Source organism: Emys orbicularis, chromosome 1 (genome assembly GCF_028017835.1).
Source record: "Emys orbicularis isolate rEmyOrb1 chromosome 1, rEmyOrb1.hap1, whole genome shotgun sequence".
In the NCBI taxonomy this organism is placed as follows: Eukaryota; Metazoa; Chordata; order Testudines; family Emydidae; genus Emys; species Emys orbicularis.
This window is the reverse complement of record NC_088683.1, coordinates 50,200,591-50,216,364: the sequence shown is the minus strand read 5'-3', so window position 1 is coordinate 50,216,364 and position 15,774 is coordinate 50,200,591. Positions and strand designations below refer to the sequence as shown.

The 15,774-nt window shown below is 38.9% G+C and overlaps 1 protein-coding gene across 1 annotated transcript in view; it reads left to right on the top strand.

The window, feature by feature from the left end:
- CAPZA2 (capping actin protein of muscle Z-line subunit alpha 2) overlaps window positions 1-12,856 on the top strand; it is a 42,821-nt gene extending 29,965 nt beyond the window's left edge. The window contains exons 6-10 of the mRNA XM_065399070.1: window positions 426-505; window positions 4,789-4,867; window positions 6,902-6,973; window positions 10,312-10,374; window positions 11,876-12,856. Of these exons, the coding sequence (XP_065255142.1) occupies window positions 426-505; window positions 4,789-4,867; window positions 6,902-6,973; window positions 10,312-10,374; window positions 11,876-12,016 (435 nt within the window). The 3' untranslated portion in view covers window positions 12,017-12,856. The remainder of the gene's footprint in view (window positions 1-425; window positions 506-4,788; window positions 4,868-6,901; window positions 6,974-10,311; window positions 10,375-11,875) is intronic.
- The last annotated feature ends 2,918 nt before the right edge of the window (window positions 12,857-15,774 follow it).

The window sequence follows — 15,774 nt, the reverse complement described above, 5'->3', positions numbered from 1 at the left end:
ATAGAAACTGTTCTTGAAGACTCTCATATGACCACTCATAGTTACATGGTTAAAATCCCTAGTTGCTGAGAAATATTTAGTTTGTTGCTAATCTGAAAGTTTTATGTACTGCAGCATCTAAATTTTAGTTTGACCAGGTCTAATGATACTCCAAATACTGTGCCCTTAAATGTTCCTCTGTTGTGAATCATACAAGCACTCAAGGCATAGTTTAAAGCTAACTTATTGGCTGCTTTTGTTTATGCATAGAAATAATGGAAAGTGGTTATAAAAATAAAATTCTGTAGCGTAATGTCACTGAATTATAGTACAATACAAGAGCTAAGTATCTTTTTTTAAAATCTGTCTTGCACAAGGTACTTATAATTTGGTTAAGGAATTCATTCAAAACTTGGCATGACTTTACTCTTTCATTTGCAATTAAGGTGTATGGTAAAACAATTGATGGACAGCAAACCATTATTGCATGCATAGAGAGCCATCAGTTCCAAGCAAAAAATTTTTGGTAAGTTCTTAACTGATCCTGTATTTGTTTTATTTCACTATATTTAAGTAACTCTATCACAATCATATCCACTCATCCTCAGTATAGGATAGTGCTCCCCTTTTGATGGGAAGAAGTTCCATATCTGTTGTATGTGACTTTGAAGCTTCTATAAGGAGCTATACAAAAAGCTTTGCTTCTAAAAGAAGCAAAATGGCAGGCTACCGATCTATTATTTTGCAGAGCATTTGGGAAATTCCCACCCACGCTTTTGCCTTGACTTTCCAGTGATTTTCTTACTTGCATTTTTTCTTCCTTGACAATTGTTTCAGCCAGTTATTTTTAGCTTTAAAACTGTCCTTTTCTCTTAGCTGTAAGATGTCAACAAAGAAAAGCAAATTGAGGACCAGGAAATGTACAGCTATTTTCCACTGGCAGAGGAAGAAATGTCAAAGGAGACTGTTTCACTTTCTATTTCTCCTAGTCAGTCCCAGAAGCAGTCCTTTCACAGATGTAGGAGTATTCTAGGTTCACTCAGGCAACCAGTGGGGATTGGAAGCCTACTGTAGGATGTGGACTCATTAGTTTCCACCCACTTGGCACTCTTCCTTTAAACTATCAATATCTAAGGCCTCAGTTACCCCAGAGGTACTAATGGTTCCTTTTTGTCAGAAGGAAGATGAGCAGGATTCTTTCAGTAGTAATATTTTGCCTCTGCTTCACCCAACAGCTCCTTGGTCATGAGTCATTCACCACCAATTCCTCACAAGGCAAAGGGAAGAATAATCAGTGAACCTGATCAGTGATCAAAATACCCTCCCAGAGTCCAGCCTTATACTACCAGGCAAAACACAATTCTGTCCCCCACCCCAGTCAGTTTTGTTCAGAAAAAAGTGGGAAATTGGGAGGGGAGGGGAGCAAGACAAGCCATGACTTCTGGAAATCTGTATCCAAGCTTCTTGAGAGAGTTCTTGTTAGCAGTAACACAGCTTTTTTTAGAAATAAGGAGAAATGCCTTGTTAGGGCTTTTTCTTCATGAGTCCTCTTGGCCAGATCGGTCTCTATCCTAGAGCAACATGTGTTAAAAGGACAAGCTGTGGTGGCTAAGAAACTTCACCAGAAACTTTTCAAAGTCTCCAGCTCTTAAAACTTTCCAGGAATTTGTTACTCCAGGTAAAGGGAAATCCAGCTCCCGCCCCAACACCCCTCTCCCCCCCCCCCCCCCCCCAAGGAGTTATACAAAAAGTGAAAAATCCATTAGTTTTAACTTCTCCAAAAGAGCACACCAAGTGAGAACGAGAAGAATGTTTCAGAAACTCAAGCAAAACACTTGAGATGATGCAAAATGTCATCAGTTAATATTATTTAATTTTCACAGTAGAAAAGATTTAAGAGAGAAACTCAGAGCAGATATTTTCCCATCAGTGTCAGAGGCTTTTTAATTCTTACGTACAATTCCCTGGAAGTTTTCCCATCAGAGTAGCACACTTGTTGCATTAGATATAGGTGCTCAAGCCCAATGACTAAACCGTAGAGGGCTTAGTCTGAGAGCCAGGGAATTTCCAACCTGTCATTCTATGAAGATGAGCCCCAAGGGTGGAATCTTGTATAATGTCCTCCAACAAGCAGAGTTAAAAATGAGTAACTTTTCCTCATGTGGCTTTATAGTTCTTTTCTATATATAAAATGCACACAATATATTGTCTCCACGTGTGTGTTCCCTCCTGTTAATTTGTTTACTCTTCGGGATGAAGTCCCATAGTGAGGATTTGTGGATGTGACTGGCAAAGAATGGAAAATGCTAGCATTTTAACTCATTTTCTCTGAATAGTCACATGCACTAGGCCTTTACCCACCAGATTTTGGCAAACAGTAAACTTTTGTGTAAGTTGGACTTCGTTGGATAGATTAACTATTTCTCCTTTTTGCTCTGTAAAAGTTTATCTGGTTAATAACTAAAATCAAATCACTCACAATTGTGTGAAGACTGTTTTGCAACATTGGAAGTGAACTTCTGGATAGCTTCAGAAGGAGTAGGGTCTGAGTTGCATGCAGTGGTCTGCTATTATTGTTAAGGAAGAGAGTGCTCCATAGTCAGTGGATGTAATTGTTAGAGAACACTATTTCTCTATCTTTTGTGCTATGCCCTCTTTGGTATTACGATATCCATGCACATCTTTCCATTCCCATCTACAAAGAGAGGTCATACATCATTAGTTCAGGAAGCCAACATTGGATATGCATAATTATTCCATTATGCATCTGTATCAGCCAGTGAGATGATTTGGTGTTATACCAATATAATGCCTTGCAGTCTGTTCACTTAACCAGCAGAGCTGATAAAATGTAAAATGCCAATGCTTTTGATGTTCTGACTTACGCTGACTAGCTTATAAATGTGAATTAATTCAGTATTAATGTATCTTTGGTTAGATACATATTATTGATTTTAGTTCAAAAATACAAGTAACTTTTAGTTTCCAAATGGCTGAGTTTTTCTCTTAAAAGGAGAAATGGTTACACAATACAAACAAAATTGACAAGGCTCACTAAGCTGCCCAGAACTCAGGCTACTGAGAAGCTGGGAGCCTGGAAGCCCTGATAGCTATATGGTTTGCGTTGGGGCTTCAAGGGCTGCTGTGCTTCCTGCTGTAGATTAGGGAAACTGGAGGTTCTCAGAGCCTGAGTTACCAGGCTCTCCCAGCTGCATAGCAGCCAAGCTGGCAGAAAAACAGGCAGACCTGCCTAGTCGAAGCACCAATGAAATTGACATATTCTTGTGAAATGCATTATGATTTTTATCAATGGAAATTTTCCAATGGAAAGTTCTGTTGGAAAACAGCTGACAGCTAGTAAATAAAATAGATAAATTAGTAAAGAGACTGCATAAAATAAAATCATTTTAAAAAGCAGTTGAAAGTCTTTTGGTATGTGTGCAACAAGCTTCTGGAAATCCTTGGTTCAGCAATGATTACACACTGTAATGGTTATGACTTCAATTACGATAAGAACTTTACAGACCATTGAAATGACTTATTTTTTCACTAAAATGTAGGCTCTGCTGATGTGAAACATTGCAATTATTTAATGACCTGCAGAATACTAGTTACCATCCTGTAACTGTTCAGGAAGTGAAGAATACGTTCTTCACACTGAAACAAGAAGAAGCTTAGGTATGCAGAATGTAGTAACACAAGTTAGAGTTTAGTTAGGGTACTGTGGCTAACCTCTGTTTATAAAGGATTTTTTGGCACTTCTTGTAGCTGCAAGATGTCAGGACCTCAGTGTTATGGCACTTGTAGCATTACAGTGCCATCTAGCAGTCTAGCTGGGAAACTAGTGACTCAAGGAACACTGAACCAACAGCTTCTGCAGAACCTTACACTCTCCACCCCACCCAAAGATAGCTAAGTACTTATCAAACCCTACCTTGCTTGGACTTTGAGTTCTGAAATTATAGCCTAAGGTGTTATGGATTTGGGCATTAACTTGTCACCTGAAATATATTCAGTGGAGCATTTCTACATCAATCTGTATTAATTATTTGGTAATCTTAAACTGCTTTTTTTGTCTCAGTATTGTTACCTTCTGAAAGGGAATAAAATCCGTAGCTAATCTTCTTGTGGAAAGTGAGTTTATGCTGTACCCAAACTGTTTCTTTCTTAAATACATACATGGAGTAGAAATTGAGACAGCCCAGAAGCTGTCCTAATATAGCTTTTTTTTCCTGACAGAATTATCCACTAACCTTTTCAGAAGTGTATGCCTTGCAGGGAGGCAAAGTTTGAAATGTAGCCTACCTGTATTTCAGACATCTGGAAAGATACAATCTCCCCTTGAGTGGTTTGGGAAAACTATTGCATTCCTTTCTAATGGAAGGAATGCCCACAGTTCTGGAGCTTTATATTTCTGTCAGAGCAGTCCAAAGCCTTAGCTACAGTTAATATTCATGGGTATTTTGGTATTTTTAAATAAAAATGCAAAGACTCTAAAGCTAGCGGGCTGAAAAAAAGTGACTGTTGCTGGAAATCATCCAGTGAGTCTTCCTTTGCTCTAAACAGTACTCAGCTACACATGCCTAGTTGGCAAGTAATTAATAATGAGGAACATTTTTAGAGACAAAGAAAAAGTTCGTTAGAATGTCTGTATGAATAAATAATCTTGCTCCATATCCAAAAGCAGCAATAAGTGTTCCCACAGAGTCAAGTTTGGCACTAGTAGTGCAAAACTAAGTGTTTGAAATTCAGCATTTTATTCAAATTATTTTCCCTGCCTTATTTATATCTGCTGTTTTTATTTTTAAGGAATGGCCGTTGGAGGTCAGAATGGAAGTTTGCAATCACCCCTTCAACCACTCAGGTGGCTGGCATCTTGAAAATTCAGGTACGCTTATCATAAATCGTATACTTCAGTGTTTAGTAGGTCTCCAGTTTTTTTCAACTAGGGGAATCTCATGGCGATATAGCAACAATAATAATTGTGGTGCAAGAAAAAATGGAACAGATACACATTTCATTAATCATTCTGCAGTATTTTAAAATAAACTGGCATTAATTCTGTCTATAAATATTCATTCATGCATTCATATATTATATTGTAAAAATGGAGGGCTTTGGAGACTCATCCCATTTTGTGTGTTGTAGAGCACGGGGTTGACTGTTTTTTTTGGGGGGGGGGTTAGTTTGATTTTGGGGGGGGGCTTCCCCCCCCCCCGCCTCCTGTATCAAAAGGGTTGATGTCTGGTCAAAGAAGGCTGGATGCAGCTTTAGGCTATTTTCTCTTGAGGGCATAGGATGAGAGGAATATGCTCCTTGTTCCAGGAGTTGTATGCTGTTTCTACAATGCAAATGGAAACACTTTCTAAAAAAGGATTAAGAATCCGTGTTTACATTGTCAAAAAAGTCAAACGTTTCCTTGAATACCCTACCAGACTCATTACAAGAGCAGCCAAATTAATGAATACACATATACATTAGAAATCATTAACGTACCTCCTCACCAGTCCCTATGGGAACGCAGAAAGTCAGCTTTTCCCAAAAGAGCGATTGTTGGAGCCTCTACTTGAGGAATCTACTTGACGCTAATATAGTTGCCTGTGTTTTATGATTTGCTGTGCATTTTTCAAGAAATGTTTCTTCAACTGTATCAAATTCTCATTTTCTGATAATGAATGGCACCTTTTTCATCTCTTTAGAGGGGTAACTTCTCTGTAAATTCAACTGAATGAATGGTGTCAGTTCTGTTTACTAGTTGTGGCAAAAATATGTTCTTACCCATAAAAAAAATTCTTCTCCTGTTTCATTTTGGAAATAGCATTTATATTTATACAGTGCCATTGATGTACCTCTGTGAAAGTCATTAAAAAGGTAATCATGGATGGGCATATCCCACAGCTTATTAGGCCCAATTTACTGTTCAGTCGCCCCTTTTTTAATCAATGATCTCTAGGGCCACAAAAACCTAAAAAACCCTAATTTTCTGTGTCAAGGCTCAGTTCCAAGACCTTTCTCTCAGTTTCAGTTGCAAGTGCATGTACATCATAATTTCCTTTTGATTCTGGCAGTAAAGGTCAAAATCCTCTTATCTTTTGTATTTTCCAAAGATTCCAGTTTAAATTGTAAAGATATCCATTACTCTTCAATACCACGTCATTTGTTGTGAATAAACTTACATTTAAGTGCTCGAGGTGTACCCCTTTAATTTCCCATAGGTGTTTAAATCCCCCACACGGAAACCAGTGATCAGCATTATAATCCTGCATTTTCAATGTCTTCAAATTGCTCCAGTTTTTAACTCATTGACTTTATCAAGATTAGTTTTAATACCTTTAAAGAATCTAAGACTAAGACTGGTAGGACTGTAAGTTGAGGGCAGAGGGGGAGTACATTAAACCTTTTTGGGGAGAGACCAAGAGTTTCCAAACTTATTCTGCTGTGTCTACTAGTTAGGTTACTAACATTATTGTGCCAGAAGGAATTCTTTTTAGAAAGGTCACCTGGGCTTGCTTAATACAAGATGTCACACTGCCTCCAGCAAACAGTCTGGGTGAGCAAGGAGGACAGCAATACACTGCACCCTGAAGCTTTGCCAAAACTCTCCTTGAACAAAGTCAATCCTCTTACTTGTGTAGCTTCCAATAAGTCTCCTAAAAAACAACACCTTTCAGCTACCGCAAGTAGCTTGGATAAAATGAACTGTTAATTGCAAAGAAATTCCTAGACACGAAAAGTGCTACTCTGAGCACATACATGCTGATCACTTGAAGTATAACTGCATTTCAGTGGAAATGCACCACCAACAGATCCCTCTCTTCCCCCAAAAACGTGTGTTTACATATTGACTAATGTTGGCATTTTACCACCATGTTGATTCAGTAGCTGTAGTACTGATAACATTTATTGTTTTACTTTTGCATAGGTTCACTATTATGAAGATGGTAATGTTCAGCTAGTGAGCCATAAAGACATACAAGATTCATTAACAGTGTCTGTAAGTTATCTTTTTACAAGATCTCATTATATGTTGAAGTGACACATTTTTGGTGTAGGTTTTGGATGTATTATTTAATACAACACTTAAGACTTTTGATGCTCAGCATGAGTTCTGCCTTTGTATTCTACACTGCAAGTGTTTTTTCTTGTATTCTACACAACAATGCCGGTTAGACATTCTGACACAAGATCCTTTCACCATTTAGAAATAGGTGAATAAAATTGTACATGCAAGTAGATAGCTAATATTTTTACATTGCATGTACATTTAGTTATAATGTCTGCTGTCTTCTCTGAAGTCCTCCAGAATACTGTAATCTGAATTTGCTGCATGACTTTTTTTTGCTTGTGACTTTTAAAGAAACAAGACAGATTAATTTTAGTTGTGAGATTATAGTTAGCTTGAACTGTCTGCGCTTATTTATTATTATTTATCTGCGCTTACTCTAACTCTTCTTAAACTGTTAATTGTAGGTGGCTTTGTGGCTTATGGAATTAGATTTTGAATGTGCAATGAGTTTTGTCCGAAGTAGTACCCGCTGAACACTCTCTCCTTCCCCTCCCAATTATTGGCACACAATTGGCAGCGTTTGCTTAGGAGAAGATGAGGGCTCTAAAAAGAGCAGTGTTAGGCTATACCAGTTCAAGCTAACACTAGTTATGGAGTTCTCCCCTATCTGTAACAAGTGATGATGTCAGACCTTTGCTTTCATGGACATTTAAATCCATTTCAGGGGTGGAGACAAAACTTCACATATTCTGCAGTTCAGAGGCTCCACGCTTGCTAGATACAGGCCTTATTTCTTCTTAGCTGTCCCTTTTTGATAGAGGTTATTATGGTGCATTAGGGAGGAGATGCCTAAAAACCCTGTGTGTGGAAACAGTTGCGTCCTAAGGCTTGTTCACTGTAGGGACTGGTGCTGTCTGAGTGCAGCATGAACTAATAATTGCTCTTAATAATAAAATACCATGACTGGTAGAAGGCATGAGGAAGTGAATAAACATTATATTTTCTGCTTGGAGTGTCCATTAATAAACTTGTCAATGAAATTAAATTAGCAGAAGGGAATGGAAAAAGTACAATTTGAAAGCATCTCAGATGGTCATGACATGCTGATGAAGAACTGGGCTCTGAGTGCCAAACTGGATTTAACGAAGAATGTTGTGAATTAAAATAAATGTATATTAAAAAGAATAATAATAAAGCAAGGCTCATTGGCTTTCCAATCACAGTAACAGCATTCAGAGTGGGGATGGGTGGTGCTAAATGATGATAAAATTTCAGAAGTTGTAGGCATGGAAATTACTTCTGAGTCATAAGTAAAGGGACCAAAATCCTTGCTCATGTTCTTTTCAGCTGACACTTGCTTCAGTGGAGACTATGGGGATAGTTCCAACAGTGGGTCCTGTCCTGCCGTATCAGTCAGGTACTGAAGGACCAATCAGGACCAAGATTTGGTGCTAAGCACTTCCTCAGACAGCCTTCCTTCCTTCCTTAGCAGGGAGAAGGGCAACAAGTGTCTCCTGTTCAGGTGCCATATTTAGACTTCAGGCATACAAGGCATAGAAGACAACACAGGCAAAGATCGCTGTCCTCTTGGAGAGAGCAGGAAAAGTGCCTTAGCTGTCGGACCCCCTCCTCTTCTCCACCATGTGGCTGAGCAGCAGCTTCCTACCAGCAACAGCAGACCTGAAATGAATAATTTCAGAGCTCCCTTGCTAAAGACAGATATGAATAAGTATGCCAGGTCAGTAGGGGATTCCTTCAGTGTCTCTCAGACCTCCCAAAACATGGGCTTTTTTTTCTGGAAGCTGAGCAGAAGCTGTTAATCCAGGAAATATTGCCTAACTCAGTAGAGCATATGAGCATCTCTTCCTTGCCTCTTTGCAGGATTCAGGACTCTTCTTTTTTCCCTAAGTGGGCACCACCTCCACTGGTCTCCCCCTCTTCCTCTTCTGTAATTTTACAGACCCACTGCTGAAGACAACTCCTCCCATCTCTCTGTGGAAGCAGCTCCTCTTGCAGATTTGGAGACTGTCACCTTCTAGGCATATCCCTCAAGAAGTTAGCTTAATTTATCTCCCATAAAATCAAATTCTGACTGCAGACTCCCTGGTAGAAGAAAAGGAGAGATGACTATCCATTCTTTTAGGATGGGACTCTTGGCCAAGGCTCTCTGCCAGTCTATTTAAAAATGTTGGAATTAGGATGTGCTGCTCCAAGTCTCCTAAAAATTTGCAAGCTAGACCCCCAAGTTCCAGTATTCCTTATGGCTCAACTCAGCAGTAGCCTCTTGCTTGAAACCCTCTTGGATCTCTGATCAATTGTTTATATTCTTAAGGTTGCCCTGTGAAAAGATTAAACATTTTAACACCATTGTTTTACAATATTTTTAGAGACTTATTTTTCACTTCTATTGAATAATCAAATATAGTGTTATAGTACGCATCTCTCCTGGTCTCTATGGTCTTGTCAGTTTGACAAATCTAATAATTTTGACAAAAATAACTGGAGAAGGACTCAATGGGATCTGCTTGTTTTGGTATGTACTATTCTCAGCTGGTATAAATGGCTCTATATTCACTTGCCCACAGGTATTTAATAGCCTTGGCTTCCATAAATGGTTCTATAGTGACTTGCCCACAAGTAATTAGACAGTGATACTGCTGCAAATTTTCTTAAGATTCACTAGTTTTTCCTCTTTGCAGTAATAAGCTTAGTTTATACTTAAGGACTATATTTAGATAAATGCAGCACCAAGGCATAATTCAGGCATTCAAAATATAGTACCAGATGCTTGGGGTTTGGTCCTGCTTTGAGCAGGGGGTTGGACTAGATGACTTTCTGAGGTCCCTTCCAACCCTAATGTTCTATGATTCTATTAATTTGATAATTGTTAATAAAATTTAGGGGGGGAGGGATAGCTCAGAGGTTTGAGCATTGGCCTGCTAAACCCAGGGTTGTGAGTTCAATCCTTGAGGGGGCCACCTAGGGATCTGGGGCAAAATCAGTACTTGGTCTTGCTAGTGAAGGCAGGGGGCTGGACCCTTTCAGGGTCCCTTCCAGTTCTGTGAGATAGGTATTTCTCCATATATTATTACCAAAGAAAAAATGGAGCTACTCCGCTGTTAGGAAGTACAAAGTTTTTCAAATTGAGTCTTGAACTAAGTAGCACTTGTTATGAGAGCCCAATTAATCTATTATAGACTTTCTGGCTAATGGAGGCTACTTTAAGCATCTTATAATTGCAGGAGAAGTATAATTCATTGACAGACTTTTTAGGGTTGTAATATTTTAGAATTACTTAATTTGAAAACAAATTCTTTCTTTCCTAGAACGAAGCCCAAACAGCAAAGGAATTTATAAAAATTGTAGAGGCTGCAGAAAATGAGTATCAGGTATGACTTCTGAAATATCCAAAATATATTACTCATATGTAAAACAATGCTTAATTTCGCCTAATATTCTGTACACTTAGACTGAGCCCCAAAACTCATGTAATATTACTGAAGTAGGAAAACTGGCTTTTGTAAGTGAATGCAGTTTTGGTATTTCATTTCAATTTTAAGGATTATTGCTATAATACCATTCATTTTATAACTTTAAGAAACAGAGTCAAGACAGTCTAATTGTGCTGATAACTTTTAGTTCTGCACTCTAGCTGTCTCTGTTACCCTCATTTCCCACCCCAGTCCTTCTGGTTGTTCCACCTACTTGTTGCGTCTTAAATTAGACTGTGAACTTTTTGAGGGCAGATTTTTTGTCAGTACAGTACAGCATGATAGGACCCTGATTTTCACTAGGGTTTCTAGGCACAAGTATAATGCACATTATTTCATTTCAGGAGTGCACAACCTCTTATGAAAGGCCAGTCCATAGTTAAATACTCTGACTGGATGGACACATCTTGATATGTAGATAATATTTCACCAGGGGCAAAAAGTTCACATTTTGGTGGAAATTTCCATCCAAGCGAATCAAGACCTCACTTTATTTCGGGGGGTTTCTAGCAGCTTTGGTAGATGTATGAATAAGACAGGTATTTCAAATGGATGAGGTTTATATAGTTTGCAAAATATAACTGTTCTAGAGTCACCTGTGGAAATTTGAGTACCATGTTCATTAAACTTTTCATATAAGGGATCACTTTCAGGCATGAAATTATGTCCCACGTATGTTAATTTGCTAAAAAGCACTGTACACTTTAAATTCATATGACTAAAAGTGTTACTTGTTGTAGAGCTTACACACATCTAGGCTGGGAAGGATTGGATTTTTATCATTAAGCATTGATTTCACAAACTAACAAATATTTCTATTAATCAAAATTTACTGCTAGGCAAAGGAAGAATAATGCTGCTTGAGAATTTGAGTTTGATTTAAAGATATTTACTTTGTATATTTTTGACGTGATGTATGCAATTTGTTTTTAACAGTTATAAAGCTTTAATTTTTTGAATCTCAACATCTGTCATTAATTTCCTGCAACTGAAAATTTAAATCAACTTTAAAAAAATGCTTTAAAATATACATTGATATTATCAGTTTGAATTTTTTTAATTTTGCCAACCCTAAATGTACTGCATGTGCAAAATGAGCACCCTCATAGGAAAAAATAGTGAAAGGTTATGGTCTATGGTAATACTGTTAGCTCTCAAAACCTATATTTAACTTTCTAAACCAAGACCGAGTTTTTGGGCTCCCATTTGACAGCTTACTGTAAACAAGTGTGATCTTAATTTTTTTAGACTGCATAATTTTAGTAGGACAAGAGGCAACAGGTTACACATTATCCTGTGATTATTTGAATTATCTGTATATATGCCACTGTTTCAGTTCTTTTCTTTTTTCCAGTGTAGTTTGTTTTGAATAATTCTAATTCTTTGCTCTGTTTAACAGACTGCTATCAGTGAGAATTATCAAACTATGTCAGACACTACTTTCAAGGCCTTACGTCGACAATTGCCAGTTACCCGCACTAAGATTGACTGGAACAAGATCCTTAGCTACAAGATTGGAAAAGAGATGCAGAATGCTTAAGACAAACAATGCATGACTGGATAATTTTAGTGTTCTTGTATACAAATAAAAATTATTACAAAAGTATTTGGAATTGTTGTCACCCAGTCAGCATGGGCTTTTGCCATTGAAAAATCACTGTAAGTAGTTTGGTTAGAGCACAAAGCTTAACTAATGAACCTTTTTTTTTCAGTTTGTTTCCTTTTTCTCAGAGGGTCGCAAAATCAATATAGCTGAAAACTTTCCTCTAGAGTTTCTGTTGTACCTTTACATTTTTTATAATGAAAAGACCATGCCTTTAGATTTCAATTTAAAATTAAGAACGGTTTGAAAAATATTTTTGCATACAGTAACTGTCTTGCTTTCATATGAAGTGAGCAACTTCTGAAATTTGCTGGATTCCTTGAAGAGTTCAGTAGTGTACATTTCTAATTCAAGGCTCATGATGGATTTAGCCATATAAGCTGCTGTAGAAATCATCTAGCCCTCCATTGGATGTAAGACTGGGGAAAGCATTTTCTATTTTAAGTATGTTAAAACCTTTCAAAATACTTATTCAGCTGGCTCAGTGTTAACTAAACTTTTTTAAACAAGGTCAAGATCTTATGCTGTTTTAAGATTTTGAAATAAAATAAAGTACTTATTTCAGAAATGCATTTAATGCTTTATTCCTGACAGTTACTTAAATGAGTTCAGATTCCATCTGCCCGAGTTATTTTTTATCATACAGCCACAAATGTAATATAACAAGGCATATTGTAATATATAAACCTGTACTCATTACCATGTCTCAGTTTATTTTTTTTCTTGGATTGAAATGTACTAAAATTCAATGTGACATTAAAATGCAGATTTTCTATTTATTTGAGTAGCAAATCAATTACTGATCCTGTTGTGTGGTGTTTTTAAAAATATGGATACTGCTTAAAACTGATATTTTCACTTTGAAACGTGTGGTCGCTTACAGGTTGCAGTTAGAAACGCTGGGTACATATATGGTTTGCTGTAATAGCACATTTCTCCATCTCCCCATTTGTAAAATGCATGATCATAATATTACTCTCTACTAAGGAGTGCTTGAAGTTCTTAGCTTATAGTAATTTACTGTTGGCTGTAGGGAATAGAAGAGATTAAGGGGTCTGTGAAGACCAAAACGAATCTCAATCTGCTAGAGGGGAATCCTTTCCTTTGTGCTGCAATTTTCTTGGGATTGAAATGGTTTTTTAGGTTAATAAAAGAAACCCTGCAAAGAACAATGTATGCAGTCAAACATTTCAACAGTTTGAAAATATATAGGGTTTCATTTTAAAAACCTGCATAAAAATAATCTTGCTTTTTAAAAAGGTGGTGCTGTGTCAAGAATTATGTTGAAAATCTAACTTTTTAACCACTAATTAAGTTAGAAATAATTGGATTTTTATAGCTGTTAAGCTTTACTTAAATTGTAGGAATTCTTGTAGAGGATAAGTGTGGTGTGAATTAAGGCACAACTGGAAGATGCTCAGATACGACAATGATGAGCACAGTATCAAAACCTGAACAGAATTCTCATTTGTTTACAGCATGACCCAATCACTTGCGTTTAAGTTGTAGTTCATGGCATAGTAAGAGAAGGATGATGAACATAGGCTTATGCAAACTTTGTTTATATTTTATACTGTACAAATACAATAGCATTTTACTAATCACAGTAATGATTAAGATGGCACACCTTATTTGTCTTTCTATGGAAGGGTATATAACTGTTAGTAACTTCACGAATTCAAGCTCTGCAACTCTACAGGATTGAGACTGTATAAGAGCTGATTTTCCTCAGCTGCATACTCTTTCAAAACTTTACTAATTACCGAATATTTTTTGGTAAAAAAGTGACGCATCAAAGAGCGGGGGTCGACTTATAAACGGGTCTACACCAAAATTTGATGATTTAAACTCTTTGGAATCATTGAATTGACTATCTAATACATTGTCATTTTGTTTACCTGGAGCGTCTGCAGTCATGGAGCCCCTCAGCTCCCTGTAGCTGCAGTTCGCCGTTCCCAGCCAATGGCACTTCCCGCAGCTCCCATTGGCTGGGAATGACGAACCGCGGTCACAGGGAGCTGAGGGGTTCCATGCCTGCAGACACTCCAGGTAAATAAAACCTCCTGACCCGCCAGCAGCTTACCCTGATGGGCCAGGAGCCAAAGTTTGCCAACCCCTGAAATATAGGGTCAGCTTATGAAAGGGTCATACAGTTTTTGCTATTTTTACCTAACCATCTTGGGGGGGGGTCAGCTTATAAATGAACTGGCTAATGAATGAGTATATACGGTAGTCACTTTTTTTAGTGTTCTGCCTAGCTGAATACTATATTGAAAATATATTGCAAACTAGCTATATTGTTCAATGAACACTGGCAGGATAACAGCTTATAGCAGCTGCAATTGAACAATGATTTATTGTATAACAAATCTGCAATCCTTTTTTAAGATACATACACAAATTTTACAGCATTTTTTTTCCCTGGCATACTTGCTGATTAGAAAAAACAGCCAAGGGGAGAATGGGGAGGTGACTGGATGGTTCAGGAGAATTGTTAGGCTCCAGACCATTGTCTTTTTTTCATTTCTAGGTCATTGGTTTGTGTGGTCTAGGTCAGTGGTTTTCAAACTGCAGGTCGCGACCCAGTACTGGATTGCGGAATGTAAAGCACTGGGTCACGGCGGCTCTGGTCAGCACCGCTGACCAGGCTGTTAAAAGTCCCATCAGCGGTGCTGCCCGGCTAAGGCTGGCTAGTCCCTACCTGTTCTAACACCGTGCTGCACCCTGGAAGAGGCCAGCAGCAGGTCTGACTCCTAGGCGGGGGAAAGGGGGGGACAGCACGGGTCCCCGCGCGCTGCCTGAGCACCGGCTTTGCACTCCCGGCCAATGGGAGCTGCGGGGAGGGGGCAGTGCCTGTGGGTGAAAGCCACGCAGAGCTGCTTGCGCACCTCCACCTAGGAGCCGGACCTGCTGCTGGCTGCTTCCAGGGCACAGCACGGTCTGCGGTGCCAGGACAGGCAGGAAGCCTGCCTTAGCACCCCTCTGTGCCCTGACCGGGAGCCACCTGAGGTAAGCCCATGCCCCAATTCCCAGCCCCGAGGCCCCCCCAACCCCAGAGCCCCTTCCTGCACACCAAACCCCTCATCCCTGGCCCCAGCCCCGAGGCCCCCCCAACCCCAGAGCCCCTTCCTGCACACCAAACCCCTCATCCCTGGCCCCAGCCCCGAGCTTGCACCCACAGCCCAGAGCCCTGACCATCTCCTATATCCCAACCCTCTGCCCCAATCCTGAGCCCCTCCCGCCCCCCAACCCCCTCATCCCCAGCTCTGTTGGGTCGCGGGCATCAACAATTTACTTCAACTAGGTGGCCAGAAAAAAAGTTTGAAAACCACTGGTCTAGGGCAATGAGCCTTGACTTAGTACTCACCTATCTGAAATCAGCTTTTGATCTCAGTTCAGTTCCTAGTACAGACACAGGTAATCACCCATAAAAATTGTACTTTTTTGTTTGGGAAGACCCACCAAGAAGTGAATAATCACAGATAGCTCAGTAACATCTTGCCCTCTAATGTGGTCCCGCCAGGATCAGACATATTGGAGAGATCGTGAGTAGGCAGAGCATTAGCAATGCAGTCTTGCTGTGTGAATTTCAGACTCTTGACTATTACTCCAACACACTAATTTTTACTTTGTAAATTGCATGATTCAATTCCAACCACGTGTAATAACATTGTATGTTGATTCACTTCTTCAGT